The 27,130-nt window shown below is 54.6% G+C and overlaps 1 protein-coding gene across 2 annotated transcripts in view; it reads left to right on the top strand.

Annotated features, from left to right (window-relative positions):
• AJAP1 (adherens junctions associated protein 1) overlaps positions 1-24,033 on the top strand; it is a 42,172-nt gene extending 18,139 nt beyond the window's left edge. For both annotated transcript variants that reach the window (XM_084494827.1, XM_084494828.1), the window contains exons 2-6: positions 1,168-1,769; positions 15,163-15,250; positions 17,276-17,518; positions 18,763-18,893; positions 23,321-24,033. In XM_084494827.1, coding sequence (XP_084350953.1) covers positions 1,168-1,769; positions 15,163-15,250; positions 17,276-17,518; positions 18,763-18,835 — 1,006 coding nt within the window. In that variant the 3' untranslated portion in view covers positions 18,836-18,893; positions 23,321-24,033. The remainder of the gene's footprint in view (positions 1-1,167; positions 1,770-15,162; positions 15,251-17,275; positions 17,519-18,762; positions 18,894-23,320) is intronic.
• The last annotated feature ends 3,097 nt before the right edge of the window (positions 24,034-27,130 follow it).

Raw genomic sequence — 27,130 nt, 5'->3', positions numbered from 1 at the left:
AGTCTATTTAGCCATATAAAGCTCTCATTAACTCCTGCTGAGTTCGACAAAAGTCTTTCTTGTGCAAAAGCCGAATAAAACAGAGTAAAGATTTTTGGGCTTTGGCCTATTAGTTTATTTTATTTTCTGAAAAAGCAAAAAGCCCTGCATATCTCAGGCGTTTTCCTTCGGTGAAACACTGCGCTTCACGTGAAATAGCATCACAGGGGAAGGCACGAGCTAGAGCAGCGCTTCTCACGGTAAGATATAACCGAGAAGGAAAGAGAGGTTTGACATGAAATAATGGTGGCACTTTACATCAAAGCAAAATTTAAAATAATTAACCTGCTGACAGTTCAGCGCGATTTCCAGCGATTCCGTTTATCCACGAGGAGCGCAGCGAAGCGGGCTGCCTGTCGTTCCCTGCCGCGCCGGGGGCTTCGCCAGGGGAAGGAGCAGCGCGGGCGCATCCCGCCCGGCAGGCGCACACCCAGCCCTCCCCGCGCCCGGGGAATCGCTGCTCCTTTTGAGTCACAGCGACCTGATTAATAAGAAGTGGGTTACACACGCAGAAGCGAGCGTTCGTGCGCTCTCCCTCACTAACTCATTGACTGGTTAGCGCCGCCGCCGCCTGCCGTGGGCTCGCACGAGGCGAGATCGCATCCGGCGCTCGGTGCCGGCGCGGCGCGGCTGCTGCTCGTGCCAGTGGGTTCCTGAGCTCTGTGCAATCAAATGCAGGCTGCGGTGCACACACATGTCCTCCGCCTCCTTCTGCCTCACCTGAGCCTCTTGCGCACCTCAAACCCCTAAAATGAGGGATGGAAACGTCCCCTAGGCCAGCTCGATGGCTGCTCAGCGTCGGGGATGGAAGGACGTCCATCCATGGCTGCTCTCCCTGCTGCGGCTGTGCCTTTCGCGTAGCTCTCGGGATCTGAGCCATCCACTTTGGCAGTGAGAAGGGGAGCGGGTGACTGGGGCATCCCGCATTGCTGTTGGGAGAGTGCTGCCTGGAGCACGAGGGGGTGGCAGCGTCCCCTCGCAGCGCTGATGGGGCTGGGGTGTGACCAGGTTGGACGTGGCTGGGCTGCAGGGTTTCATTCCCCACCTTGGGAAGGGGGTTGCGGAAAGCCATCTGTTGTGCCCGCCATGCTCTTCCTCTCTCTAACACGCTCCACTGTCTGTCCGCAGGTCAGGTTGCCCGCTAGGAAGCCATGCTTGGATGTTGATAGCCATGTTCCACCTCGCCATGGACCTCGCCAGCTGTGAGCCCGTCGGGGTCCGGCTCTCGCCGCGGCCGGCGCACCGGCACAGACTGCCCCGCGGCGCGCTGTGGGGCATGGGCGGCACCGAGGAGCCACGGCGCCCGGTCCCCCCCTGGCCCTGCGCCCCCCGCTCCCGCCGGCCACCCCCCGTCCCCCTTCCCCGCGCCAGGAGGCAGCTGCGGGGCCGCGGCTTCGCCCCCCGGGACGGGCGGCCCACGGCGCTGCCCGAGGTCATCGTTTGGGGCCCCACGGGCGAGGAGGACTCCCTGGAGAGCAGCACGCTGCCCGGCGCCTTCACCACCACCACCGCCGCCACCACCACCGCCGCCACTACCACCACCACCGCTGCCACCACCGCTGCCACCACCACCGCTGCCGCCGCGCCGCCCCCCAGCAGCCCGGCTCCCACGCCCGGTGGCGAGGTGCCCCGAGGCAGCCCCGGCCGCCCCAGCACCGCTGAGCCAGCCGCCGGCCACAGCAGCGGTGGCAAGGACGCCCGCCCGCCCCGTGGCCTGGGAGACACCTCAGGTACCGTCCGGGGACCGAGCAGAGCACCCGCTGTTCCATGGGGAGGGGTGTTCCGTGCTGTGCCATGGTGCCGGGGGATGCCTGACCCCGGAGAGGGATCAACAGTGTTCTCTGGCTGATTGGGGTGGTTTTTGTGGCCATTTGGGGTGGTTTGTCCATCTGTCCTGGCTCCTCTGCATGTGCCAGAGGCTTGGGGTGCATCACGGCTTGGGTGCTGCGCTCTGCTCTGGATCCATCCTGAAACAGCCCTGGGTAGCGGAGGCAGTACTGGGGTCTGGATGCAGTGCTGAGTGGCACGACCGAGCCCTGGTGCATGGCAAAGTCTCACAGGGGATGGCAGATCCAGAGCCAGGGGATCCTGGCACGGGGGTGTCGTGGCACGGGCTGCCACTGCGGAAACGCTGCCCGACTCCGAGATGAGTGATTTCAAATGAGCGCTCGGGAAACAAACGGAAGCTCTGATTCATCACTTTTATCTGAGACATTTTCTAGCAGCTTGCTGTATTCTTCCTATTATCAGTACACATCCACAAACCATCTTCCGTAATCAAATTTAGTGCAGCACTCAGTTACTGTAATGCGTTCCACCAGCACTATTTGCTGCATGGACATGGATGAGGAAGCAGGTTCCCATTTATTTCAAATTATATTTGTTATTACCAGTATTAAACTGTGGGATACTGTTGTACAGTTTACAGAATATATTCACTGTGCATTGACCGCTTTTAGCCCACGGTGATTTTCTAGTCAAAACGAAAAGGAATTTTACGATCCGATTGTAATCCTGATGAATTTATCTAGCACGCCCTGCTTGGGAGAAAGGGGAAAACCAACCAGAATGTTGTTCCTAACCTGAAGTTATTTGTGGTGGTGAAAAATCGCCCAACCCACACGCATCTTTTTGCTAATAAATGAATAAATAAGTAGAGATAGAATCAGCTCGATGAATTAGCTGTGGAACATCGATAATTCCCAGCACAAACCGCTGGCAGCCTGAGGTCCCTGGCAGGATGCTGAGCCTCACGGCCCCGTGCTGTGGCATCGCCCGGCCCCGATTGCAGCCTCCAGCCACGGCCCCGGTGAGTGGGGAGCTCCCTGGGGGCTCCCACTGCTGCTCTGAGCTCCCATCGGGGCTTTTCCAGGATCAGAGCTTTTGTTAATGATCTTTCCCCAGAGTGGTGGATACAATAAACTCCTTTCCCGGGCTAAGGGACCTTCTTATCTCAGCCTATCCGCCCTAAATTGAAAAGTGCCTGAGCTCCGAATTTGCTTTTGTTGCCATTATCCGTGCTAAGCACCCAGTGAGGTCTTGGAGGTGAGCGCAGAGCCCTTTCTTGCTGTACATCAAATCCCAGCGAGGAAGCTGCTTCGTCAGAGTGAGCAGCCCTGGTGAGCTCCTTGAGGGGAAGACTCCATCACCAGGCACCAAGGCTCAGGATGAGGAAGAAACTCTTGTGCTGCGGCTGCATGTGAGAAGACGACCAAAAGCTCCACCAGGACTGCTGCTGGGGCAGGCAGGACACCAAGGAAAAAGGCATTTAACCTCTTAAAGCCTGTACTGCTGCCAGCTACCACCCCATGGCCAGCCTGGCTGCAGGGTGATGGCTCCTGCCAGGATCCCGCTGCTCCATGCTTCCCTTTGAGCACGAAATGGCAGGAGGGAGCTGCAGGAGGTTGGGAGCAGCATGTCGGCAGAACCAGGGTCCCACTTGGCCCTTCACCGTGGCAGGGAAGTGGCCAGCAGCACCCCGAAGCACTGGCCACGTTGCTGGCGGCGCGCACGTGGAAGCCCATGCGTCGTGCGAGCCCTGCTCCTCTCCGTTACATAAGCTCTAGCGGCTGGAAGTGTTTGTTCTCTGCCTGGAAAAACATATGGCTACAAATTAGGATTAGGTAACTTGTTTGTACTCTTGATGTGCCTCAGTGAACATCACAAATCGCCGTCCTGCAGCCCAGAGCAGTGGCACCACCGGCGGTACGGGAAGGCAAGGTGCGGAGGCACCGCGCTCGGAGGCTGTGGGGCTTCAGCCTCCCCGGGGCCAGCACCTTCAGAGGGGCTCCCACCAGCTCCCAGCCCACCAGCAGCACCCTCGCTGCTGTCCTGTGTGGTTTCGTATGCAGTCAGAGCGGATCAGCTGCCGTGGCACTGGTGGAAGCACTGCTTTTCCCCCTGCTGCCCTCCCTGCGCGCACCCACAGGGAGCTGCCGCGCTTTGGGGGACAAAAGCTTTCTCCTTCCCTTGGTGTGGGATGACAGCTGAGGATGGGGACGTGAATCAACAAAGTGACTGGGAAGGGAATGTTAATTCTCTCCAGAAATGATTTTAGATGGTAGGAGAAGCCATCGCTCACATGGACACAGCCATCGCTGTGCCTTCCATCCACCCTGTGCGTGGCCAGGAGGCCCTGAGCCCTGCTGGCAGGGCCGGCTAGGGCAGGGGACCTGGTGGGGACCTGGGGGGGGCCTTGTGGGGACCTGGGGGGGGCCTTGTGGGGGCCTGGTGGGGACCTGCACGCTCGGCTCCCATCACAGCACCGCTTCCCACACTTCAGCAAATGTAGTGGCATTTGGTTAGGCAAGCAATTACAGCAATCCTGCTCAGGTTTTCCTCTCGCCCCACTCCTTCTTGGTTAAGAAGAGAGAAAAAAATAATAAGAAACAATCTTTATGTGACTCACCGGCAGAAAAACAAGCCTAAAAATTTCAGTGGAATAGCGAAAATCCTGCTTAGGAGGAGAAAAGATAGACAAGTGATTGCTGCTGGTGTCCAAAAAAGAAAAAAGGGAGGTAAAGCGCGGCTCTGTTTGTGGTGGGTGTTATCGTGCAAGATTTTTTTGCTTTTTTTTTTTGTAGCAAGTAAACTGAAAATCAGGTGTGTTTATCCCTGTGCCACCTATGTCTGCTCAGCGCCTGGCAAGAGTGCTGATGGCAGTCAGATGGGGACTCAATATGTTCACCCATGCGTAGTTTATGCTTATGGTTTTCAAAAATGTGCTTCCTTTTTCGGGGGCTGTCATATTCATTTTACGATGGAGCATGTAAGGAGCGAAATAATTAAAATTCCATCGTGCTGCGGGAGGCAAAGGTTGTAACAGAGCTTTTGTCGCCGCGGCAGCACGGTGCTGTCTGCGGGCTGCTGGCCTCCGCAGGAGCGAGGATCTGCTCTTCCTACTGGCTCAGCCAAAAAAAGAAAAGGAAAAGCGTGAATCAGGGGCTGTCAAAGTTTAAGCATGAATTGCGCTCGCGGAGTTGTCTGAGGCCTTCCTTTCGGTATTATTAGAATAAAGCCATCTTTAATTAAACCTTTAAGTGCTTTATAAGGCAGGAGGCTTTATGTGCCGTCTGCTGCTCTTAATGGCTGTTTGATGGCCGGTGCGCCGTGAATTTGGCACCGTGCGCTGCACGCGGCGTGCTCCTAACCGAGCTGGTGTTGGTGCCAGTGGGCACCCCCTGGGGCATGGCCGGGGCCGTGGGGTGGCGTGGGGCTGCGTGGGCATCCAGAGCACCGGCAGCGGTGCTGAGCTGGCGGCTGCCCCCAGCACCCCCTCCCTGCACGCTGCTGGGAGCGCAGCGTGGATAAATGATGGCGCGGAGACGGGCGCCTCCCTGCCGGGAGGTGACCCTGCCTTCAAACAGAGGGGACGGGAGAGGGGGCGCTGGATGCGACGAGATAGCGCGTGCGAAAGGCTTCAAAGGAATTAATTAAAGATAAAATGCGTTTAAAAGAAAACCCTGGGCGGCCGGGGGGGAGCTGCTGCTTTGATCCGCCCGCAAAGGCGTCGGGAGCCGCCGCGGGCTCGGCCCTGCAGGGGCAGCGATGGAGGGGCTGGGGTGGGGGGCGTTCGCTGGGCGAGCACCTGCAGGTGGTGTGCCGGTGTCCCCTGGTCCTGGCCCTGCCCCACCGTGTCACTGGCACCCCAGGTGGTGGGCTCCTGCCCGGAGAGGTGCCCGCAGGCAGAGGGGGCTGTCTGTGTGACCCCCACATCTCACCGTGCAGAAGAGGAGCCCGAGGCAGCACAGAACGGCTGAATATTTATCAGTTTGGGCTTGGTCTCTTTGGAGTCATCGCTCCCAAAGCTGTCTCACGGCCATGGTAGGGGGCTCTGGCCAGGCTGCACGGGTTGGGCAAGGCAGGGACCTCACCGCAGCCCCCACCCGTGCCGCCTGGCACTCCCACAAGCTCCATCTGTTTGTCTGTGTGCAGTTAATGAGGTACGGCTGAGCAGGCATGGGCTGACAGGCCTCAGGACAGAGCTGCAGAGCCAGCACAGGCTGGGATGTGCTGGGGGGGGGGCTGCATCCCTTCCCCTCTCCTGGCCTTGCATTTGGGGCCAGGGACTGGCAAGGACGGGCTTCTCCTCCCTTCCCGTCCTGAGGACTGGATGGGAAACCCATCAATTCCGCAGGATTATCAAGCTTTCAACTGAAATCTCTTCTCTAAACCTAAAATAGCTTCTATTGAGCTGGAGGCAACGCGCGTTTTGTCGGGCAGCCCGACCACCACGCCTGCAGGAGGACTCGTCGGGGCCGGTGCCCAGCGGCAGGGCCGGGCAGTGCCATGGAAAGAGAAAAATCAGGAAAATCCATCTCTTCCCCTGTTACCGCAGAGGCACGGTCGATGTGTGTCCCACCCAGCAGCATGTACAGGGCCACCGTGTCCCCACCAGCCTGGGGTCTGTGTCCCCTCGCTGGCACAGCCGGGGGCCCACGGTGCCGCACCGAGGGACACCGGCGAGGCACAAGAGCCGGGGCTGGTGCTTGTCCTGCGAGGTTTCCTAAGGAGGCTTCTTAAGGCCGGGCATCAGCTGCACAACAGCACGGTTTTCCTTAAGGGTGGAGGATATGAAAAAAAAAAGCTGAGCCTTCTCTGACGAGGGAGCAGGGGCTGCTGTTTTCCCCGAGATTAGCAGATGTTGGGCGTGCTTGTGTGCCTTCCCCCACGTGTGGCTAAATGAGCCAGAAATGCTCCTCTCCTGCTCTCAGAAATATTTATTGCTTAGTGATACTGGCTGTAACACCTGAGCAGATAAGTCCCCGTGCCTTTAGCGTAAGCCTCCAGGATCTTCTTTCTTGGCACGGGCATTTCCGAGCAGCAGCAGGATGTTCTGCTCCTTTCCACGGTCCCACTCAAAATGCCAGGAGGTCTCCAGGAGCTGTAGCTTTTGGTTGCTGAAGAGCCGCACTTTAACTCAGGGATTATTGGTGCTCCCTCGGCGAGGTTTTGGAGCTGATGGGGGTGGCTTTGCAGCCCTGACCCCGGGGGCTCCCCGGCAGGGCTGGGGGCACAGCGCAGCATCCCCAGGCTCTGCTCTGCTCTGCGAGGGGCTGAGGTGTCAGCAGGAGCCGAGCCAAGGACGTTTCCCAGCACACCGGGTCAGCCCTCTCGTTTATCAGAGATTATTTTTCTTAAAAGCTATTAAGCAGCACCGTGGGTAGAATTATGGCAAAATTGCGCTGATCCCCCTTGGGAAAAGGCTATTTGTGGCTGCCATTGCTACGGAACGGTCACGCCACTCTCCCCATTGAATTTTTCTATCCAAAGGCATTTTTACAGGCTAGATGAGACTTCTGGGGATCAGGAGCAGCATGCGTCTTGGGAGCATTAATGCTGCAGCCCTATTACTTCTGTCACTGAGGTGAGAAGGACAAAGCCAGCAGCTCGGCAGGGTTGATCTGGGGCACATCCCCGCATGGCACGCTGTGGTGTGTGCTTTCAGGGGGCTGGGGGAGCCGTCATGCCTCTAAAACCAAGCCAGTTCTCCCCAAACTCTCCGTGACGGTCATGAGGGCTGGATAGCGGAGCCATAAAGTTTCTCAGAAGTGGAATAAGGGACCAGGCGTTAACCTGGGCTGTTGTGGAGCCCTGGGGACTTGGAGGCAGGACCGCACAGCGGGCAGGGATGCTGGGGGGGTGCGTGGAGGTGACCCCGGGCACGTGCTAGGTGGTTTTGCCTGGCCCACTGCTATCCCCAGGGGTCTGGTGCCCAAACCTTGGCCACCCTGGAGCGGGGACCACGTGCCTGCTGCCTCCCTTCTGCCGTGGCGTGGCTGCAGGCTCCGGCTTCTGGCCGGACTCAGCCTGCTAGGACTCAGGCGAGGAACCAGGCCAAGCACCATCGATAGTTTCCAGGCCAACGGCGAGAAATCCTCTGCTTTCTTGGTTATTTAAGGCAGCGGGTTCCGGGCTGCCGGTCAGGCTGGAGGATGCAGCGTGACCGGCTGCCTGATGTGCTTCTGCTCTGAGCTGAATGCGGGCAGAGCAGCAGCAGGGCAATGACACGGGCTTTCTGGCTTCTGCGCGGGTTTTGATGCTTTCACGGTAACTCGCTGTGGAAATGACTTAGGAGGTTATTTTGGCTGGGGAATAATTCCCGCAGGCACCAACTCCGTCTGCATTTTCATCGTTTCCCTCTTTTTAAGTTCTTCATCTGCTCTCCCGAGCCGGTTCCTTTTTGCTGCCTGTTTCTGATGGCCTCTCCCTGACCGGAGGTGATGCTCTGATTGATGAATGAGAGGCAGCAGGGCCTGACCTCGTGTGTCTAATTGCGGGCTGCAATCAAGCTCTTCCCTCCCCAGCTCACCTCGTGCCATTCACGCCGTGCCCTGCGCCCACCTCCGGCAGCCCCTCGGTGCCCCCCGCTCCTCCCGTGCTCCCCCCGTGCCAGCAGAGCCTGGGTGCTCCTCAGGGCTCCTGCCCCCAGCCAGCATCTCACCAAGAGTCACCCACGAGCTGCTGGGGGAGAGCAGGGGCTCAGGGTTGTAATTAGGGTTAGGGTGGGGGAGAAGGAGCAAGCGGCGGAGTTCGGGGAGGCAATCAGCGGGCGTGTGTGCAGGAAGGCACTTAGGTGCTTAATTGCAGCTCTCCTGGCTGAGATGGAGCAGGTAGTCGGAGCAGCTGTTGTTTTTCTGCCGCCAACGGTAACTCAAGATTATACGCTGCAAAACAAAATGAAGCTGTTTCCTCTTTTTTTAATTTCATGCAGCTTAGAGGCCTTGATGAGGGTCTTCAAAGAGCTGCGGCTCGTAGCTGTTTTTATTGGGAAAATGAAAAATATGGTCTCCCTAACCAGTGTTGTTGAAATAAAGGCCTTGGGGGATAGAGGTTCTCTTTGTTTTTAATTAAGAGCTTATATCTCCTGTTCGCTGCCATTGCACACTCCTGCAGTAGCGACACATTAGTCTCAAATGGATTTTCTCGTGGAATTAATTCTGTTGATGCAGAGCTGTCCAGGAGCTGTTTCAAAAGGTGGACAGAAAGGCCAAAATTCAGCACTTTCATCTTGGTAGCAAATATATGGTCTTTAACATACAAAAAAAAAAAAAAGTGTCCTAGCAACACTTTAGCAGCAAAAAGTGTCCAAGCATTTGCCTGCTTTGAGAAGATTGGATTTTTTTTTTCCCTTGATTTTGGGAACTCAAAATCCCATTTTCCAGTTTGATGCATGCCTCCTGTCCGTGCGTCTGAACAGGCGAGTCCCTCGGCTGCTGCCTGTGTGGGTGCCAGAGGTGGGTTTCCATAAGTTTGTGTGTCCTGTTCTCCAAAATGAGGAACCTAACACCGAGATGTCTCCTGAAGAGATTTCTCTGGTGCCAGATCTGAGCATCTGGGGCTGGGGCAGCTCCGTGGTGGGGCAGCCCTAGCTGTGAGTTGGGCAGGGGGCTGCGTGGGCAGCGGGCTGGGCTGGGACCTGGAAATGCCAGCCTGGTGCTTCGGGGGGGGAGCAGTCCCAGGTGAGAGCAGTGCTCAGCAGGACGGTGTGCGAATGGAAAATCCCAGCCATATTTCAGCATTTCCAAGGGTTCAAAGAGCGCCTTTGAAGAGCTTTCCCTCCTGGCATGCGACACATTAAATTCTGCTGCACTAGCAGAAGCACGGGGGTTTGGACACACTTTCAATTCCATTAAATACTTCTCCTGTAATTACCCTCGAGTTAAATGGTCACTGCGTCAAATTTACTAGTAAAAGCCTTGTAACAGTGAAGTGCTTGCAGTCCCTGTGCCGGGAGGAGGTCTCTGCTCCGTGCAGCTGCAGCTGGCTGCACCCGAGCGGCGGCGCCGTGCCGGGACCCAGCAATAACCTGGCTGCTGCTCCGGGTATCAGCGTGGCATTAAATGACCACCTGCTTCTGTAATGAGGTGGTGGCAGCCCTGTGTGGTTTAAAATGTTTTCAGCCTTACTTTTGCCAGGAAAAGGGGACTTCAGCGGGGCTGAGCTGGGTGCTGGCAGCACCCACCCAAAGCTCACCTCCGTGCGCTGGGACCCCGCGGTCACCAGATGCTCTGTGAATGTGCCAAAAGTTTATGCTCCCCTAGGAAAAACCTCCTTGCGGGGGGAGCAGCAGTGGGGGAGCAGCGGGTTTGCCTGGCTTTCCTCAGGAAAAATTGGTTTTTTCTCTCATTTTTTATTGGTTGTAAAGGAGGAAGTAACGGAAAAACCCTAAAAAAATGGGAGGATTTTTAGTAAGAAATTAAAAAAAAAATAAAAAATCTGAGCAAATCAGTATGCAAATGTATTTTGTGTTGAAACAAAGTGTGGAAGTGTGATGGTGAAGGAGGAGACAGTTTTCCATTGAGAAGAAGCAGCCTCAGCAGGCTCTGGACGTGGGACACATGTCCTTGCACACACAGGTGCTGGCCATGGGACATGCCCAGCCCTGGGCAAAGCTCTCCATGCCCAAAGCCCCTGTTGGGGATGTCCCTGGGCATTTCTAGGCGCTCAGAGGAAGGAAGCAGAGCAGTGCATGAGGAGCAAAGGGTGGCACATGCAGCAGCGTCCTGCCGTCCCGCACTGCTGCTGGGGTTTTGCCCGCAGAGATGCGAAGTGATGGGTTTGGCTGAAGGACCCAGGGAGTGAAGGTCCCTGTGTAAAGAAGTCGGGATGATTTTCCTCCAGAAGACAAAGCAGAGCAAGGGGAGAGCGAGGCAGCTCGTGGCTCCTGGCTGTGCAAATCCTCGCTGATGTGGGGAAGGATTCTGCCTTGCTGCTGCTTCCCGTGGGATCAGCAGCAGCAGCCAGAGCCACGCCGCAGGGGGAGCAAATAAATCTGCCCCCGCCTGGTGTTGCTGCTTCCAGCTCGGTCCCACCGCTGCCCCAGCAGCTCGGGGCTTTAGGGGCCCAGTCCTTGAGCTGAGTTATGCACTCAGGGCTGTGCACATCACAGGCTGCCTGCGCCGAAGGCGGAAGGGTAATTTTGCTTTATGAGCTATCGATTTTATTCTCCAGGTCCCTTTCCTCCAGACGGGTCGGGTTCCTACGGCTGTATTTAAAATAATGCTCTGCTCTTCGTAGCCTTCTCTCTCTGTCATCTTGCTGCACTCCCTCAGGTGCTGTCCCTTACGGGATGTTCCCGCATCCCAGAACGCCCCATCCGTTAACACCTTATCTTGCAGATTGGATAGTCCTGATCGATTTTGCTTTGTGCAGTTCTATATATTTCCTTGAAGGCCCGGAGGAAAGGATTTGATATATTTGCTAAGTAAGAACAGAGACAAATTAGTCCTTATTCTAGTGGGTATCGCTGTAGGGCTTCCCAAGAAATCATCTCAGTTACCTGTCAGGTCCCGTCCCCAGCCTCTAGCTCTGCTGTGGTTAATGCTCTTGGGAAAAACATTTCCCATCCCCTTGAAATCCTCCTAGACTTGGGTGCAGAATTAATATGCAATGCAAAGGAACCATACTAGTACATATGGCAACTTATGTATGTGCCGGAGTCTAAAATTATCCAGCTCTTCTTAAAATCCATGTGTCCTGCTCAGAAGAGATGCCATCCTTCCCAGAGCTCTGCCACCTGCAATCTGTTCTGCCTGCGTGTTTCGGGTTATGTAAGCGGAGCTTTAATTGCATCGTGGGCTCTCCCGCGCCCCTGCCGCCTCTTCCTCGGCTCCCGTCTCTGCGAAGGTCTGCTTTCCGAAGCTGCTTGTTTTCAAAGGAATCGGGCACTGGGCTGGCTTGACTTTATTTTTAGAGCCTTTCCTTTTATCTTTCCCGGCGGTGTCCCACTGGGAGCTGCTCCAAGACCGCTGCGAGCGGTGCGGCTGGCGGTTGTGCCGCCGCTGCCGGGCTCGCCGCTGCTCCTGACCTCGCACGCGCGGGGCACTGGCACGGCACAGCACAGGGCAGGCTGGCTGCAGGAGGCACGGCTGCCCCGTGCCCCTCGGGACACCTCTCCCGTCCGGGGAGCAGCGGGATGCTCAGCCGGGATGCTCTGGCCGCATGGTGGGTGCGCGCCCTCCGCTCCACGCGCCCCTCGCTTTTGTTTCGGCAGCTGCCGCTGCCAAGTGTTCTCCAGAGGAACCTTGTCACAGTTTGTTTGAACCAATTGAAGTGTAATTGGGAGTAAATGAAGGAAATGGGTCATTTGCAAAATAGGTGCTTGAGTTGAGGGAGAAAAATAACCCTGACTCATCCCTCCTGCTCCGGCTCCGCCGGGACGCTGGCAGGCAGCCACCCGCTGCGTCCCCGGGGAGGGAGCGCGGTGCAGCTCGTGGGGCAGGGGGCAGAGGAAGACCCCAAAGGACGTGTTTTTCCCAATATTCTGCCTCTCCCTGCGTTTTGATGAGCCACTGCCGGGGGTTCTGCTTGCTCGGGGGAGTGAATCAGCTAGGATTTCTGCTTGTTGCTCAGGCTCCTCTCCCAAACTCCCCCACGTCGCATCCTCTGGCAAAGCAGAGTGAGCACCAGAAGATGCTGCGTGCGTCTCCTTCCAGAAACACTTCTGTTTTATTTGGAGGGATTTTTATTGTTTTGTTCTTGTTTTTACTGTTCTTTACACTAGCAACTCTTAGCTCATGACTAAAATCCTGGCATCTGGTGTTTCTGCCACTGACAAGACAGAGGCAAGGAGGAGAGCCAACCCCTGAGGAGTGCCAAAGGTGCCCCCAAACCCTGGTGCTACAGCTGTGAGGGAAATGACATGGGCACAAGAAGCCCAGGGCATCGCTGTGCTGGTGAACCCCTCTGTCTGAAGGATGCCCTTCTGTCCCCCTTCAGGCCTGTCTCCCAGTCAGGGGCATGGGTGATTTTGTCCATCGCTTTGATGATTTTGTCCACTTTGTATTGAGCATCATCAGACGACGGCAGCCAGAACAGGTTAAGGTGCAGGAGCCACCACGTTACGTCTGTCTGCAGGACCTGACCTCATTGCCAACTGCAACCACACAGGTATCGCAAGGAAAAAGCCACGGATTGATTTATAATGTGCCGATCCACCATCCTCTGGACTTTTTTCCACTTATAATTTCATTGCTGTGTCAGAGGAGCACGGAGGAGTGCCCAGTGCGTTGGAATAACTGCACCTGACCACAGGACCAGTGCATCCCTGGCATCCTGAACCCCTGGGGACAAAGCCCCTCTGTGCTTGCCAAAGGGGAACGACTACGGGGCAGCAGGAGCAGGGTGCCCAGGTGCCTTGCATGAATGTAGCGAGGGGCAGGCTGGGCCTGTGTAGGTTCAGGCCAGCTGGAAGGCAGCTGGGGTGGATCGGGGGCCTTATTTGAAGCCCCGGAGGCTCCTGTGCTGGGTTTGGCCTTTGGCAGCTGGCTTGCAGGCTGGAGGGAGGACTCAGGGCTGCAGCTTGCAGCCCATGTTAGATGCACTAACACGAGTCCTAGGGCAGGAAGACAACGCTTCCCTCCCATCTGGACCCAGGAGCCTCTTCCATGCTGGGCTGCAGCAGTGGATAGATTTCCTGTCAAACATGAGCCTTGCTCACGAGCAGCATTCAGAGGAAATCTGGGGTTGCCTTGAAGCACTTTGCTTTCAGAGCAAGGAGCTCTGGCTGGGCCATCCCCAGGGCTCCCCGGGGAGGTGAGCACTCTGCCTGCGCCGTGGGCTGCGGCTTCAGCCGTGCTCCTGGCACCGTGGGAAGCAGGAACCTCGCCGCGAGCCATTGCTGGCACCAGCTGCTTGGTGAATCAGGCTGGCCAAAGGTGACCTTGGCTTTATTGTATTAAACTGTCAAGGCTCACATCTCTGCGTGTTTGATTTGCTGCAGCTCCCTGAAAAGGTGTCGCTCCTGGCCGGTGTGTCTGTGCTGTGGGCTGGAGGGGGTCCGCTGCCCCTGGGCTTTGGAGAATTGGCAGTTCTTCAGCACTGTGGGGGCTGAGGAGGCTTTGGGCACCTGCGTGCCCCTGGGGGGTGGCAGCTCTGCCCTGGGAGCCGGGCTGGACTCGAGCGGCTTCTCTGCATTGACAGGTCTTATCAGTAGGGATGTGAAACCCCTGGTGTGCGGGTGAGCAGGGGGAAAGCAAGATAACAAATCCGAAGGGAGCCCAAACTGTTATTCTCTGTGAGAAGGCAGCTGAGCAGCACCCAGATGTGGTGCATACGGCTGCTGGTGCTGGAGATGCAGCACTGAGCTGGCTCCGGAGAGCTGCTGGCCACTGTGCCACCACCTCCCAGCACGATGTTGGTGGGGCTGGGCACGTCAAGGTGGCTCTGTGGGCTCTCCCTGGCTCCACCAGCTTCGCCTGCAGGCAGCTAGCTGGGGTTTGTCATGCTCTTGCATGGGAAGAAGCAATTTCCTTGCCACGCACACCCACACGAGCCAGGAACACTACGTATGTATTGTACGGATACATATCTGTATCTATATATAGACATAAATATATAAAACTGCTCATTTTCCTGTCATGCTAACATTTATTTATTTATTAAAAACATCATCCATCAGGAGCTGCAACATCTGTTTGTGAAAAATAGCACATCCTTGGGCTGCAGCCAGGAAAATCATTTCATTACGAAATTGTGACTGTAAAGCAGCACAAAATCACAAACATACTGTACATTGAGATGCTTTTGTTTCCAAACTGCTCATTAGGAATGATACACGAGCCAAAATTATACCCTGTGTAAGGTGAATTAGGAGAAAATGAGCCCATCCGACCTTCTTAAGTGAGCCGCAGTTAGTACTGTAATTATTATCTCTGGTTAATCCTGCACCCACTGCAAGGCTGCGCGCAAGTTTCCCGTTCCATCCCAGAGGGTATGCGTCTTTACATTTCTTCCGTTCTTCGTGCCTAATTCATGCTGACAAGGAACATACTTGAGAGGATAGAAAAGGAGAAGCCTGGTTTAAAGATTATTTAATGTAATGCGGGAGGGAGAATTGCAGGAGCTGCGCTGCCTGCGGGCTGCTCACCAGCCCCGTGCTGGGGAAGTGCTTTGGGAGGATGAGGGCAGGGGATGTGATGGGGCACCCTGGGGCTCGTGGGAGCATCTCGGAGGTGTGCACACAGTGGGAGCTTTTGTTTTCCTCCTGCTGGAGCTGGGGGAACTGAGCTGGGCTGGGCACATCTCACAAGGCTGTGGGTTCTGCTCGGTGTTACCCTGCAGCCCCTTGGGTTCCCATCTTCACTCTCTCTGATATTTCTTTTTTTTTTTTTTTCTTTGCAGGTCTGGCGGTCCATCAGATAATCACTATTACAGTGTCCCTCATCATGGTCATAGCTGCTCTGATAACAACTCTTGTCTTAAAAAACTGGTAAGGCCTCTCGGTGGTGAGCTCGGATGGGGTGGTGCTGCTGGATGGGGTGGTTAGGGGTGAGGGCTGCAACACCGGGAACCTTCCCTGCTGGGAGCACACAGCAGCCAAGATGGGCTGTGAAAGACGTCTCAGGATAAAGTGGTTTTTACATGGAAACCGCCCCCAAGAGTCCCCAGCCACCCCCTGCCTGCCCCCTGCGCCCGGGTGGCTTTGGGTGAACACCCCACCTCTTTCTCCAAGTCTGTGGTCTGATATGAGTGGGTGGTGAGGATCAAGGGGCCTGAATTCACACAGGGACATGTGTGTGTCACTGCTCGGTGACTGACTAGTGCCAGATCCCTGCAGTGATGTCATCTGGTGACGTCAAAACCCTGCCTTCTATGGCAGCAGGTGGCGAGAGTTGCCCTGCTCCTCAGTGCACCCACATGGCTCTGCAGGCTGCGCTTCTGTTCTCCAGCCTCTCCTGTGGCTCCAGGGCTGAAATGCTTCATCCCAGCACCTTGGATGGTGCCAGATCTAAGTGTGTCCATCCCCTGGAGTGTTCGTGTGCTCCTCTAGCTTAATTTGCTCTCATTTATTCCCTTAACATGGCTGCGCGTCTGGTAAAATAGGTTAGCTTTTCGCTTCAGGCACTCGTGACTTTACCTATTTTCCCAGAGAAACTGGCCTACTTTGAGGTCAGTCTTGCTGGGTGTAATAGTGCTGCTGCACCTCTGGGACCACGAGGAGAGCTGCAGCGTGGTGCTGCTGGCCTAGGCAGCCCTGGGGTCTCTGCCCCTGGGTTTCTCCCACTGCCACCCCCAGCCCCGCTGTGGTTTGCCCCCCACTGCCCACGGGAGCCCGGTGCTCCCTGCGGGCACCACGGGAAATCAGCCCCTGAGCCTGGAAGTAAGTTAGAAAAACGGGTTGATTAAAAGCCTGTTTTTGCTTACTGGGAGGCAAAACTATTTGAAGTGCTGTGGAGCAAAAAGGGCTGGCACAGGTGCTGCCAGGCAGACCCAAGGAGGTCGTTGTGTGCCCAGGCACTGTGGCTTGGCCAGCCACGGCTCAGCGGGACAGCTCGAGCAGCTGAATGCCGAAGCCAAAAAGGAGAGGGGGAGAAGGGTGATTGGTGTGGGTGACGAGCAGAATTTGTTTGCAGTGAGTGAATTGGGCACCTGCTGGGGAATGCATGCAGGCAAGCTCAGCCCGCAGTCAGCTGTGGCACCGGCAGAAAACCAGTACCCCATGAGCTCAGCTCTGGCATTTCCCAGCACGAGCCTGGTTCCCTCGTGCAGCTCGGGCTCCCCATGTGTGAGAGGCAGAGCAGCGAGGGCTGGGGAGCAGCACGCTGTGAGCTGGCAGGGCTGACCCAGATCAGTCACCGGCACCAAGTGGGACGCCGGCTGCACCTCCCGCAGGGTGCTGCGTGCCCCCCTTGGGCAGGGCAGGTGGGTGCCGGCTGAATGCAGGGTGTGTGCTTTGGGTGCTGCTGCTCCTGCTGCAAATGTGCCAGGAACCCCTCGTGTGTGAGCGGTTCCACCCGCTCTCCCCCGGGCTTTTGGCCCCCACTAGCCATTTGGCCACCAGCCGTGCCCAGGGTGCTCACCCGACCCTGCTGGGGAAGAATAGCTCTGGGTGTCAGACACATTTCTGGAGTTATTTATCCCAATAATTAAAGCCGTTTGATGCCTCCCAAATAGAAGGGGTTTAACTTAATTGTTCTCATCTGCTTTTTTTTGTTTTTTTTTTTTTCATTTTAAAATAAGGCTTTCATTTCCCGCAGATACAAACGTGTGACTCGCTAAGTAATTCTTCTGGTAGTTAAAAGCTTATATTTAAAATTTAAATTTGCTCGTTAAAAAAATAAATAAATAAATAAAGCGAAATGACTGCTTGATTGCGGCTGATCTTTCCAAAGCGCCTGCATTGTAATCTAATATCGAATGATGTATAATTAATGGCCGATAACGCGAGTTCTTCTTCCAAGCGTCAGCGCCGTGTTTTGTGTCGTGTTTTCTCTTCCTCTCCTCGCCGCCCCAGCTGCGCGCAGAGCGGGACCACGCGGCGCAACAGCCACCAACGCAAAATCAATCAGCAGGAGGAGAGCTGCCAGAACCTGACCGACTTCACCCCCGCCCGCGTGCCCAGCAGCCTGGACATATTCACAGCCTACAACGAAACGCTGCAGTGCTCCCACGAGTGTGTCAGGACGCCGGTGCCCGTGTACACGGAGGAGGCATTGCACTCACCCGGAGATTACAAAGCGACGTACAATGGAAACAGGTGAGGGGATGCCCGTCGCGTTCCCGTGCACCTCCGGCACTGGGGTCCCCGTGCTCGGGTGGGGAAGGCTGCCCCGGTCCTGCTCAGCTCTCCTGCTGCACCCCGTCCTTGTGGTGTCAGCTGCCCTTACCCTGAGCACCTCTCATCCAGCCCCGACAGCATTTACACCACACGCTTCTCAGCTCCCTGCCTCCGCCTCCGGCAAGTAAATGTTCCTCAGATCCATCTCGCGGAATTTGTGCTGTCCTCTAAGTGGCACCTAAAGAGCTGCTCGGCTGTGAATGAGCGGTGTGATTAATGAAGGAGCAGGCTGCGAGAACCGAATGAACCATTTGTCTGGCACGAAATAATGATACGTTAACAAGGGGGCATAATGGGAGCTGACAGCGAGGTGCGAGGCCGGCGAGCCGTGGCTCTGCGTGCCCCTCGCTGCAGGAGGGGGGACCGGGGGGACCCTTCCCCGGGGCTGGGCTCGCTCTGCTGCAGCGGTGCCTTTGGCTGCTCCGTGCAGTGCCCCCATCTCTGCTGGCAAAGCTGGAGGGAGCCGTGGGAGGCTTGTGAGGAGGAGATGAGCAACTTGATGAGGTGCTCGGGTCCTGCGTGCGCTGCAGCTGGGCTGCTGCCCACAGCCAGGGTCCAGCTGCATGAGGGACACAAGCCTGGAAGGCAGCAACTTACCAGGCACCCTTCTAACCATCGTCTGCGTGCGTATTGTCTCCTCTGATGCTGGAAGGCAGAGAACGTGCCTGATTTTCAAACCATTTCGTTGAACCTGTGTGTGTGTGAATGGATGGCAGGGGGCACGGTGCTCTGCTTCCCCACCCGTCTGCGTGCTGCTGGGGAGGGTTCGTTGCTTGTGTGCCTCAAGGCAATGCTTTCTGTGTGGTTTTATTGGCCTGGGCACGCTCCCTGCAGCCCCATGGAGGTGATGCACAGCCCTGCAAGTGGCACAGGCATCACGGCCACCTGGGGAAATGGGGCTGCCCCCATAGGGACAGCCCTGCCATGGCCTGGCTGCGCTACAAGGTGCTCGTTCTCAGGGAGAAACATGACTTTGCAGGCTATCCTTTTCTGCTTCTTTCTCTGCTTTGCACCACCCCGGTTTCCAAGGCCAATAAGCCCCCCCGAAAGCATTGCTCCAGAGGTTTGTTCTTGCTCTGAAAAGCTGATTTGTGCAGCAGGCCTCTGCGGCTTGCTCGTGTTATGCACCAGCACGCGCAAGCCCATTTTTCTGCTCGCTGCAGACCCTCGTCTTCTGATCGGCATCTTATTCCTGTGGCCTTTGTGTCTGAGAAATGGTTTGAAATCTCCTGCTGACTGGCCGAAGCCTGTTTTACTTCCCGGGGCAGGGCAGACGCCGTGTGGCTGTTTCCTGGTAGGTACCACTCCGAGCAGCGCCCGCGCGGTGCCGTTGGCAGAAGTCGCTCTCAAAAACCACTCCAGCAGATTTTTTTTTCTTTTTTTGTTGTTTGCTTTTTGTGTTGTTTTAGTTAGCTTCACCAGAATCAACCTCCTTGTTGTTCTGGTGAAGGTGGCACTGCTAACAGCAGTGGCAGGAAAAGCAATTAGGCTTCACCGTGTGCCATGGGATGAGGTTGGGGGCAGCCGTGCCAGCTCGAGCCACGCGCTCAGGTCCATTAAGCGGTCTGTCCCAAGTCCCCGCTGTAATGAACCACAGATTCCGTGGAAATGAAATTTCCAGTCTTCCCTGGCTGGAGCTTATTCAGAATAGCCTGTTTAACATTACACTCGGCTCCTGAACACAGAGAGATAATTAGATTAGAATGAAAGGGAATAAAAAGTTAATGGTCTCTGCTGTGCTCGTGGCTGTGTCTGGGCAGCCCAGGTGAGGCGCGCACCTGGCTGGGCAGGAGGCAGGGGCAGGGCACGGAGGGAGCCTTCTGGGGGGAGCCCAGAGAGCTTTTCCTCTTCAGTTAGGACAGGCTCTTACTCCCCATCGATCAGTGTTCTATCATTATTTCTCTGGTTCTGTGTGGCCACTGTCTGGAGGAGACAAAATGCCAAGGTACCTGGCCAGAGAGCTTGTGCTGGTGAGCAAGGATCAGCTGCAGGACACTTTGGGGACAGATTCTGCACTGTCTTCAACAGCACGTGCAGGCACACGCTTAAAAAGCAAACAGCAGTAGCCTACTATGCCTTTACACCCTAAGCTTTGTAGATTGTGAAGTCTGTCCCTTGCTTTACAAAAAAGCAAAACAAAACCCAACCCAATCACACTTAAATGTCAGCAGCAGCTCAGGTGCCTGAAGGAGAGTGACTCGCTCTGAGATGTTGCCCACTGTAGGAAACGGGCAATCCCCACCACTGGTTTTCAAGGTCCTGTGTAATTCTGTGCCAAAGAACGAGTCCTCGATCATTTCAATAGATTTCTTTAAATAGTCTAAAGCCGGCCCATTATTAAATCCTTGAAATTCTCATTGACCTGTTTTCATGGAATCTATGAAACACGTATCGACGTGCTCTGGAAAAATCTATCCAAATTTTACCTGGATCATTAGCTCTGTAATAGTGCTCCAATTACTTATAAAGTTCTGTTTGGTTTCAGTAATAATTAACAAAATGAGATTAGTCCAAAAACCCTTCTCTGTGTGTGCACACCCCTGTGCAGGTGTGCATGCACCAGGACAACTCCATGTCCCAGCGTGTGCCTGCACCTCCTGCCCAGGACGTGTCGTAGACCAAAATTTCTTTTTTCCCAAGTCACTGTGCAAGGTAAAACCTGAGAGCAGATGGCGTAGCTGATGGTGGTGAGGAAGCTCGGCGTGTAGGTTGTCCCCTGTCGTGGTCTCACTGTGCTGACACCAGGCAGGCACTGCCACGGGCAGGGAGAACTGGGGACGCCTTAACAGCTCTCGTTCCTGGAGCAGAGGGTGCTGGAAAAGGTGCTTGGCAGCTCTCAGCTGCTTCAGGCTGCATCTCCTCTGGAGGTGGGAACGTTTTCCTGGCTGGCTTACAAAGCAAGCCAGCAAAGCTGCCTGCAGGTGACTGACAGACGCACCTCAGCAGAGGTGGAAGGCTGCAGGTTGGTCCCAGCTTTGTTTCCCACCCATTCCTTGCCGTGTTTGCAGGGGAAGGAGGGCCACAAGGCAGCCCCTGAGCAGGGCACCAAGCAGTCCATGGGGTTTAGAAGCCACACCAGCCTTGGTGCTGGAAACGTCTTCCCTTGGAAAGGCTCGGAGTACTTTACAAGTATTAATTGATGGCACTTCACAGCTCTTAGCTCTCTAATAAGCAAATTAGTACTACCGAACGTGTAGACTCAGAGCTCGAGGCACAAGACAGATTATGTGGCCAGGGAAAAGGATGGCAGGAGCTGAGAGAACATGTGGAAATTTTAAACAGATGAGCACTGGGAGGCTGGTTTGAGTTTAACAGAGACTTTACAGGTGCACACCTCTTGGTCTCTGCAGGGTCAGGGTGCGCAGGGTGGCACTGTGCAACGGGCTCCAGTTCAGAGAGCTGCAGGTAGCACGGGGATTTTGTAAGGAAACCCGGTGACACTCATCTGGTTACATTGCAAGCAGATGTTGATTTTATTTCCTTAGGTCAAGTTCATCCCCTGCCAATATGAGATGTTCTCAGGGCTTATGTGACACCGGAGTGGTCCCTGCCACAGCGGTGGCCCTCTGAAGAGCAGAGTTCCCAGCACACTGAACAGCTGCTGGAGTTTTCCAGCAGATTTCATCTGCCTGCCATCAACCCCCTCCGGAGCACTCGCTCGTAGATGAGTGTCACACCTATGCAGAAGGCAGCACGCCAACTGTTCCTGCACTTAAAGCAGGGGGCTTTGCCCGTTCCCGGCAGCCTGGCAAACAGATACAGTGGCGTGGCCCAAGGCTGTTTTCTGAGAACAGTGGTGTGGTCAATTAAAGCATTTGTGCCAGGCAGCTGAGTGAAGAGTTAAGAACGTAGAGGCAGAAGAAGCAGAAACGCCTGTGCCCTCACCAGGCCAGGTGCCCATGGAGATGCAGAGGCAGGAGCAGCCCCCTCTGCACATCCCGATGCCGTCCCTGCAGCTCTCGGGGCTGTGGGCAGCCTGGGGTGGCTCCTGGCACTTGGGATCCAGGGCGAAGGTTTTGCAGACCCAAAGGAAAAAAGTGGCAGAGGCTGCTGAGGAGCTCAGCACTGGCCTTCGCCAGGGGGCACAGCTCAAGCCCCCTCCAGCCGTGGGGTCTGGGGACACACGTAGGCTTGGGGCTTCGGCCAGGAACCGCAGCAGTGGAGCTGCTTTGGTTGGATTTTGCTCTGGCCTGGGCTTTCTGAAATCAAGTTTGGTATTTCGCATTATTCTTGTCCTTAATCCCACTCTCTTTGACTGAAAAACCCCATGGAATGAGATTATACAAAAATCTGTGAGGTTGATCAAGCGCTGACCTACTTTGCACAAAGAGGCTATTTGGAATACAATATAAATTTTACATCCTGCAATGCATGCATTAAATAGTATTCATCCAGCACTACGTACATGTTCAGCATCAGTATTAGAGAAGTGGTCCTGTGAGATTTTGAAATGTTACCGGTATTATAACATTGATCTGACCCTAACTTTTTCAGAAAACAGTCCAAATTTACAGTATTGTATGGTAATTCTGAGCTTTGAACATGGCAAGCAGCTGCTGCGATGTCCCCATTCTGCCTAACAACAGCAAATGGTTTGTATTAACATTAACAGATAATGAGTCATCATAAAAAATCCAGGCTTGTCTTCTGAGAAATAACACCATTCCCAGCACAGCCCTGGTACAAGAGATTAAGGATTCTGTAAAATCTGCCTAGCTAATTAGTTCAGTGTTTGCATTGAGAGGGTGTGCGCTGGGCATTTCGCTTAAAAATAGCGTTGAAGAAAAACCCTTGAACAGAAAATATATTGCATTTCTGGATGCCTATCGCCAGCTAGTCAGAGGTTGTAGTGCTGGTGAGGGCCTGTATGTTGGGAGCATGCTATGGGCAGCGCTTCCAGCGTGCACAGGGCTGCACGTAGAGCTCGCACGTAGCCATCACATCGTGCTCAGCTGTAACGCAGCGCAGCGATATACGTGGAGTCACATACACATAAAGCAAATGGCCACACTAATGATGGGGAGTAATTGTCTTCACATAAAGGTTTAAAGATTACGTAGGGAGAGATCTGTCAGAAGATGGCAAATAAATAGCTTAAGAGGAACTTCAATAGGCTTTCTGGTTTTGATGCTTAACCAATTCTCTATTGATTTCTTTAGGGCATTTAACTTTAGAAAATCTTGTTAGTGCTCATCATCGCCTTCTCATCTGCCAGAGCACTCGATGCTCTTAGCCCGAGTATGAAAAGCTCCAGAATTTGAGAATTATCAGCAATAAATTACGCTTTGGAAAACACACTGGGGAGATAAAAGTGTGCAGTAAGGCACACCTAAGCCTCTTAGTCACTCCCACTGTTCACCAGAAGCTTCCTCCGTACCCCCTGCGTGTAGGAAGCTGCATCCTAATTCGCAGGCTGCCCTTGGAAATGATGAGAGGAGAGCAGTGCCGAGCTGGGGCAGCCCCGGGGTGGCAGGAGGAGCAGGCTGGTCCCAAAGGATTGTCAGGAACCGGGGGGAGTTTGGGGGGCCAGGGACTGTCACCTGCCAGGGGACACCCGGGCTCTCGCGTGAGGGTGGATGCTGCCGGGTGGGGGTCTTGTGCTTAATAGCAGTGGTTTGGGTACGGGTAAAAATGGGTAAAAAAGCATAAAAGAATTGATGCCAGTTGGGATGCGTTTCCCTGTTCTGACTCACTCTTTATTTTTCTTTTCATCCTTAACAGGATTCCATTGGTGAACCTGTAAAAAAAAAAAATTAAAAAATAATGGGTTACCTGTACCTACCATTTCTGTTTACCAGTAGGAGACTCAAAGAGCAGCGTTCTATGGGCCAAATATATTTTTATAAAAATGAACACGCCTATAGGTAACTGCATTTTTCAAAGAGCGCATTTTTTTTGGAGAAGAGTAAAAAATGTGCGAGCGAAGAATCCCGTGAAGGAAGAGGAAACCGAGAAAAACTGAAAGGAGCAGGACTGAGCATCTGGAGCTTGGGATACGGACTACGATTCTGAACCTGTGCCAATAATACCATTATGTGCCATGTACTGATGCAAAAGACTTCGCGAGAAGCAGAAGCTAAGTCAGTAACACAGAAATGCTACAGAGGACAGGGGTGGGGCGTCTCTTCTGATGGGGTCGTTAATTCTGGTCCATATACATACATACATATGATATATACACAGAGAAAATATATATACACACACAAACACTTTTTGTACTGTAGCAATTTTTGAAGATCTTAAATACTCATTTTTAAAGAAAATGTCATGGGCTAAAAGTCTGATTTCTTTAACACGCATACTATGACCTAGTTAAACCGATGTTTTCTACTTTGGCAGCTTGCCTTTCAAACCTATACGTGTATATATAGATAGACATATACATATATATATGTGTGTGTGTATGTATAAACATATATATGTATGTATACATATATATAGAGTTTTTCCTTTTTGTTTCGGGAACACATTTCCAGCAGCGGGCGGGTGACGGGCCGTGGTGGCGGTGGGTGCACGGCGGGGGCTGGGGCTGGCTGCGAGCACTGGGGGCAGCTTGTGCTGCGTGTCCCCCCCCGGGACCACCCGAGGGGCTCGGCTGTCCTGTGCCATCGTGCTGTGCTCCATCTAGTCTGCCACCTCTGCTGGCACACGTCCCCAGGAGACGGATTTCAGGGGTCAGAGGGGTCATTTGTCTCCTGGAGAATGACTTCTGAATTGAAGGTGACATAAAGCTGTGCCCCGTTGTTGGGAGGGAGATGGGAGGGAGGCCGGTGAGGCTGGGGAGCCCGGCCCCTGCTCGCGGGGTCTGCAGGGGCAGGAGGTCACTGAGAGCACCCGAAGGGAATTGCACGTTTTGTGCAGGGGGCAAGAGCAAGCATCCCCAGTGAGGTTCCCAAGGGAAGACGATGCAAAGGCGACGTTCTGCCAGGGAAATTGGGTTTTGTGGCTCAGATTCAGGCTGCTGTGCTAGAAACCCGTTCCTGCTGGGGTGCTCACGCCGTGCACCAGCCCTGCTGCTTGGGTCCGTGCGGGTGCAGCCCTCTGCTTGGCAGGCTGCTTGTGGCCGGCCCTGAGATGGTTTCCCCTTGTGCTGCTTCGGAGTTATGTGAGTGGAAAGGACAGAAGAGTTCAGACCAAAGTCCTCCGGTTCTTTTTGTAAACCGCCCTTCCTAAATATTAACGGTTTTTTAGAATTATCCAGATACGCATCCCTACTCATCCACTAATTATCCAGCTCCATTTCCTTATTGTAAGTGTGCAGTTCAAAAAAAAAAAAACAAAAACAAAAAAAGGAAGTAGGAACTTCTGGTATTGCGCATAGCCACACGTGCAGTCTCTTGTTTCTGTATCGTTTTCTGTCCTTTTCTGATGGGGTTATACAGTCCGGATTGTTTTCCCCTCGTTTTTGGAAGCTGTCCCGGGAAGAAGTCTTCCTTGCCAGACATGTGGGTTTGAACCAAACATCTCTGAAGGTGCTGGCAGTATTCCCTGTGGCTTTGATGAACCTGGAGGAGCATCCTGAGCCCGCCCTGCCGCGGTACAGAGCCTCCTGCCTCGACTTCTGGTGGCTGTGTGGGGCAGGAGCAGCCAGACACCAGGTGTGGGGTTTCCATCCTGCCTGTATGGACCTGGTGCTGTGCCCAAGCCCGTCCCTTCTGTGGCAGCGGTGCCTCCTGAGCGCTGGGCGAGGTGGGCACGGGTGGCCGCGGAGACCCCAGCCCCACTGGGGGACCCCAGCACCACGGAGTGGGGCAGCCCCATGGGGGGCAGCGAGGTTTCAGCATCACTCCTTCCCCACAGCCTGCACTGGGGCTTTCGTGTTTTACTGCTGTAAACGGTGCAGCCTGTGCAAATTCTCCCTGCTATCACAGTGCTTGAATTTTCCTTCTTTGTCTCACTTCTCCGGCATCAGCCCACTCCAGCCCTGCAGTTGCGTGTTGTGCTTTCCCCATTGATCTTTCTCTTTCTTTGTATCCGCTGGCTGCACCGCGTAGTTCTTGTGGGTATTCCAGTGTAATCTTGGTAGCGATTTGACACCATAAAATCTATCTCGGCTCCCTTGTTCCTGGCCGTTCTGAAGCAGCGTGATGTGTTTCTGCATTTGGAGAAGCCGCCGTTTGAAGCAGCTCGGCCAGGCGGAGCCGCGGGGTGGCAGGGACGGGGAGCGGGGCCCCCCCTGAGCTGGTCCCCATGGGGGAGCCCCGGGGCGGGGGGAGACGCGTGTGTCTGTGTGTCTGTGCGCGTGTCTGTGTGTCAGGGAGAGAGAGAAGGCAAATAACTCCAACCTCAGATGGCTCGGGCAGGTTTCCGACAGCAGGACTTGCGTGAGCTTTCCGCACAGTTGCAGAAGGACACGTTCTGGCCACCCAGAGACTGCTCGGCGGTGAACCAGGAGACAAAAGTAGATGCACAATCTTCCCTTATTTATAAGGACCAACAGCACTTGCACTTTATCAGAGAAATCCTCACATCCCTATGCATGCCAAGCACACCAATAAAAGGAACAACTGCCAGTAAGAAAGGAAGGAAGGAAGGAAAGAAGGAAGGACCAGAGCTGCAGATGTGGAGATTTACAAGGCAGGACTCTAGCATCCCGATGTTTTTTTTGTAGTAACTAGAAATGAACCGTGTTTATTTCATCCCCTGCTATTGATGAAAGCCAAAAAAAAAATCCAATCCCGAAACGAAAACACTGAGCTGTATTTCCGTGGAATGGACCTGTTGAGCAGATCTTTTAGACGAGGGAAAAAGCAGGCAGGCGTGGTACCTGCAGGCACGTTCACCCATTAGCTTTGCCACCTTACGGCCACCTCGTCTTGCCCCGAGGTCTTTTGGCTGTTGCAGCAACAGGTTGTTGCGCCGAGCGGACTCCTTCAGCCGCTGCCCTTTCAGCACAAAACGCTTCGTCCTGAGCTGGTGGTAACTGCTCCAGGTTTCGTTGACTTGCACCAGCCCAAAGCTTACTCAGCAATAACGGGGGAGGTTTTGCAGATGCTCGTGCCACCGGGTACGTGGGGTTTGCTGGAACTGCTCGCCTGAGCAGCAGGGGCTGGCTCCTGTGCTAGGACGAGAAGGATTCGTGCGCATTTGGAGAATGAGGCCTTGAGAAAGGATTTTTCTGTTGTCATTCAGCAGCTGAGCCAGTTTTCCAGCCAAGCTGCATTGCATCGGCAGCAGGAGATGTTCCACCCTCCAATGCGGCGCCGTGCTCTGCATCCTCTGATCGTGCTCACTTGCTGGCCCAAGGTCTGGCAGCTTGGAAAAAGAGTTTGGGTACTTGCTCTGCCATAAGCTTCCAGCTAGCTTCTTTTCTTTTCTGTTCGTTTTATGGATTTCTTAGTCCCTTAGCATTTATCAAGAAACGTATCACAGCTGCCGAAAGGCTGCAAAACCCCCCAGCCGTGCAGTGGCATACTTGTGGTTTGCTGTGGCTCTGCCCCGTCAGGGGGAATGGGAACAAACCCCCTCCCCGCGTGCCCTCCAAAGGGCCAGGAACGCCTGCTGGCCTCTGCATGGGGCAGGGAGCCCCTG

The sequence above is a fragment of the Aythya ferina genome, assembly GCF_964211825.1.
Source record: "Aythya ferina genome assembly, chromosome: 21".
Classification (NCBI taxonomy): domain Eukaryota; kingdom Metazoa; phylum Chordata; class Aves; order Anseriformes; family Anatidae; genus Aythya; species Aythya ferina.
The sequence above is the reverse complement of the archived record's forward strand: the minus strand, read 5'-3'. Positions and strand labels throughout refer to the sequence as shown.